General features: G+C 38.5%; 1 protein-coding gene across 1 annotated transcript; it reads left to right on the top strand.

Moving 5' to 3' along the window:
- Nucleotides 1-751: 751 nt before the first annotated feature.
- LOC118210087 (olfactory receptor 51E1-like) lies at nt 752-3,408 on the top strand. Its single transcript, XM_035385952.1, has 2 exons — nt 752-809; nt 2,332-3,408. Exon 2 carries the CDS (start codon nt 2,353-2,355, stop codon nt 3,322-3,324), a length of 972 nt encoding a protein of 323 aa, XP_035241843.1. The 5' UTR covers nt 752-809; nt 2,332-2,352; the 3' UTR covers nt 3,325-3,408.
- The last annotated feature ends 1,164 nt before the right edge of the window (nt 3,409-4,572 follow it).

Here is a 4,572-nt window from a genome sequence, read left to right on the forward strand (position 1 = left end):
AGTTGATAGATGGTGACTCTGGAGATGGCTGGCTATTCGGTACAGAAATAAACAACTTGAAATATTTAAACTGTGCTCTGTGGCTAAAGGTTTTGGGTGTAGATGAACTGACAGGGACCCGCTGTGTTTTGAGGTTTGGACAGGGATGACATCACAGAAAAGACTCATTGACAGGAGAGAGAACTGCAAAGTTCTGATATGTAGCGACTGTATTGGTTATACCGTCGCAATCTAAGAGCCGCGGAAATTGACTGAAGGAATTGTATTTCTGTGTTACGTTACATGGCTGAATTTTCAGGAAGTGAGAAACAGGATGTGGTGCGTACTGGGTGTTATGACCGCCAGCTAATGAAAACATTGTATAAAAAGCTGAAAAAACTATCTTAGACAGTTAGCCAAGGGTGAGCTTTCCATATTGGAATGAGACTAGGATAAAACCAAAATGTGTTTAATGTGTTCTTTAAAAGTTTCAAGTAGTATGTTTGTGAAGTCAAAACGAACATCTCCCCTGCTGCTTCTCCTTTAACTGACTTACGCTGCATGGTGTTGGTGTGAATACCTTTGGGGGATTAGTGCTTAATTATAACTAGTGTCACTGCATCTGTAAGTGTATTGAATGTAATCTAGCTATGACATCACCTGATTACAACATGCATTTTTACGTGTGCCAGTCCTTTATAAATAACGTGAGTGAAGATTCCATTCCTTGTGTTGTTTGCAGAACACCGGCAGAATCAAGGCTGTAAGTTACAATATGCACAAAAATATTCATTTTACAGGAGGACAATATGAAATGAAGTATCTGCTGGGTATGTACGCATTTATATTTTTGATGAAATGCTTTGTCTGCCTTAAACATTTCACATGCCAGTTACTTCCTGATGAAAATAGTATTAGTATAATGATGACTTCTGCTATTATAATTATTATTATAGTTATTATTATTATTATTATTATTATTATTACCATTATTATTATTTGTTTATTTTTTGTAGTAGTAGGAGTAATAGAAATCTTTTTATGCTGTACTTTCTAATGCTTTACTTGTCCCCTTAATTGCTGAAATAGTTCAGTCCAGCAAATACAGTATTTGCTTGCTCTTTCATAAATGTATTATCCAGACTTATAACAATGAGTAACAATAACAAACATCACCACTGACTAATGTAAAGAATATGTGCAAAAGTGGAAGAGTTAGTAGAGGCTTTATTACCATGGTTACCATGGTTTTCTTCATCCTGTTTTTTTTGTCATATTTCACTTTGTGTTCACATTCTTATTAAGATATTTACAAGTCTAATCATACAGAAGAGAAACCTGTGCACATGCTTATTTAGTGTACACAAACTGTGATGAATCAAGGACTCCACATTTTCTAAACAAACTACAAATTGCTGAGGATCCGTGCTGGACCTGTGCTGGACCTGAGCTGCACCTTCGCTGCACCTGAGCTGGGTCTTTGCTGGAGCTGAGCTGGGTCTTTGCTGGAGCTGTGCTGGGCCTGTGCTGGACCTGTGCTGGAGCTGTTGCTCTTGTTCAAATAAGATCTGACCTGAACCAGAAACTGCCCGATTTCAGTTCTGACCCTGAGACAAATTCAAACTGAGCTGGGAGATAAGAGCTACACCAACTTCAGAATTCTGTCATGAGAACACGCCAGGAAACCAAGAAACAGATGAACGCGTGCAGCCCAGTCAACAAATAAAACGCATAAAAATAAACCATTTAGCTAGCGGTAACATAACAAAGACAAAACTCGGAAAAACAGACCCTTATTGTCTTACTTTAAAAATCCGGCTGATTAATCTTGAACTCAGCTTAACTGTATCGGGGAATCATGCACTGTCAACAGCCAGCAATGCTGCACATCAGTGTCATATGTACAGCTGTTTTTGCAGGAAAAACCAAAATGCCAGCGTCAGAAATAAAATCAGCCCACCAAGTGTGAATCCAACTGAAAATCCAGCAATACCCAAAATGCACTGCAATGGTGACGACAGTATTTGTTGTACACCATAGCCTCTTAAAACCCTGGGTGTAATAAAAAGCCAATCAAGCGGTGCTCACCAGTTTGGCTCTATTCGGGTCGAATACGGCAGGGTTCGGTGTGACAAAAAAAGGGGTACGTGTGGGTAAAGCATACAAGGAACTGTGTAGCCAATCAGATGCGATAACATTTTTGTGGGAATTTTATCAGGACAATGGAGTTAATACCACAACAGTGGTGCCATGGTGACAGTGAGTTTAGACCTGGGTTGCATGGCTCATATGACGAATTTGTGCTAAAACCCTACAAGTGCTTAATAAATCCATGTCATTTTTTCTCTGTAGGATTTGTTGTACAACTACACCATGGAGAATGGATCAGTGGTGACGTCATTCATATTGAAGGCATACACTGAACTGGAAGACCATAGATATGTATACTTCACAGGTTTCCTGTTATTGTTCATCCTTATGGTATTAACCAATGTAATTCTTATTATAGTAATTTACACTGAGAAAGGTCTCCATGAACCCATGTACTTTTTTATGTGTAATTTAGCAGTGAATGGAATTTATGGCACTATATCTCTATTACCATCAGTCCTCGGTTATTTAACATCTCATTCTTATGAAATATCTCTGACTGCTTGCCTTTTACAGATCTATTGTATACACACATATGCTACAGTTGAATTTAGTATTTTAGCAGTGATGGGCTATGACCGATTTGTTGCCATTTGTCATCCATTACACTATCACCAATTAATGTCTCATAGAAAAGTGTGCACCTTTATTGCATTGTCCTGGATTTATCCTTGCATTGTTTTTGGACTTTACTTTATATTAACTACACAGCGTACTTTTTGTGACAGGATCATAGAAAGAGTGTATTGTATTAGCTTTGAATTACTCAAACTGTCCTGTCTTGAAATCTCTACTCAGACCAATGTTGGCTTTGTTGTAACTATTTTTTTAATTGTTCCACAGCTGCTCATGATATTATTTTCCTATGCACAAATCCTCAGAATCTGCCTGTTTGCTTCTAAGGAATCTCAGACCAAAGCTATTCAAACATGCACCCCACACTTACTGTCTGTGATAAACTATTCAGTAGGATGCTTATTTGAACTTATTTCAAATTATCTGAAATTCAGTCATTTCAACACAGCTCAAGTACCATATAAAGCTCGCATATTCTTATTCCTTTACTTCCTGATCATTCCCCCATTGTTTAACCCTGTCATTTATGGAGTTAGCATTACAGCCATAAGAGCTCAGATTTTAAAACTCTTCACCACTAAAAATAAGTTAAATCCACCGCAGGTGAGGATGAAGTAGCCTCACGCCTGCTACTTTTACACATTATTAAGCCAAATGCCTAAATGAGCTATAACATTCTTTATAGATAAGCAAGCATTGGTACAGAAATGATCACATTTTAATCAAATGATCAAAAATATCTTTCTATTTTACAGGGATAGGACTTATTTGGGTATTGGCCCAATTGGGCAAGGGACAGATCAATAAGCTGGTCTTAACCAATCACATAGTGGCCGTGGGCCAGTAGGCACTCCTTATTGTTGAGCCCTGCAACCATTGCCTTATAATGTAACACCACCTGATACTCTGTAAAATCAATCAGGTTGTAGGATGTTTTAAATAAAACTTTACTTGATTCTCTCATTGTATATTCTTCCTCACTCATTTTTCTTTACAGAACACATTTCCTCGTGTTACTTCATAGCCATCAGACAGTGTTAAGCAGTAATTAAATTCATTTTCATGTGGGCTGAGCTGGTGCCAATGGCTGAATCCCATTTGATTGGCTCATTCAGTTTTTGAATGACACATCTGTCCAGCCAACGTGGGAGTCCACCGTTCATTCCAGTGTGGTGGGCCTGGGTGAAGATCTCCTACCCACATGTATAAATAATAACTTATTGAGAACCACTGGCCTACATCAATGCTCACATGCCCTGTATCGATTGCATAAGAAGCAATTTTGACCAAATGCAAGCAGTCTGAGCTTTAGTTAGGTAAACCTTGGCATACTACTCAGCAAAAGATAAACTGTATTCAATCAACATTTATCCTTCACATTGACTCACGTTAAGGACATATTTACAAAGGATCTTCTTTCCAGCACAAGATCAACATGCCTATTCATAAGAGGAGACATCGTAAGCATGTTAGAGTTGGGGAGAGTCACAGTTTTCGGATTTTGCTAATTTATCAGACAATACCTAGCCTAGCACTATGAAATTTTTACTTAAAACAGCTTTGACATGTCAGCAGTGTAGTCATTAGCTGTTTAAATTACATTAATGACTTAAGATGGATTGGGATGGCAGGTATGCCATCCCGCCAAGTTAGGCCTTGGCGGGGCGGCATGCCCCATACCTATACAGCACTGAGAGTTTGGCACTTTTCAGGGTTTCCTACAGAAATAACCACACTGACCACAGACTCTCAGCCCTTAAAAACATTCATTTCTGTACCTTCTGAAACCATTTCCACAGACAGAATTCACAAACAACTTCACACGTCTGCAAAATAAAGCCCCAAACTTAGGGGAATTTTCTTCTT

Source organism: Anguilla anguilla, chromosome 12 (assembly GCF_013347855.1).
Source record: "Anguilla anguilla isolate fAngAng1 chromosome 12, fAngAng1.pri, whole genome shotgun sequence".
Classification (NCBI taxonomy): Eukaryota; Metazoa; Chordata; class Actinopteri; order Anguilliformes; family Anguillidae; genus Anguilla; species Anguilla anguilla.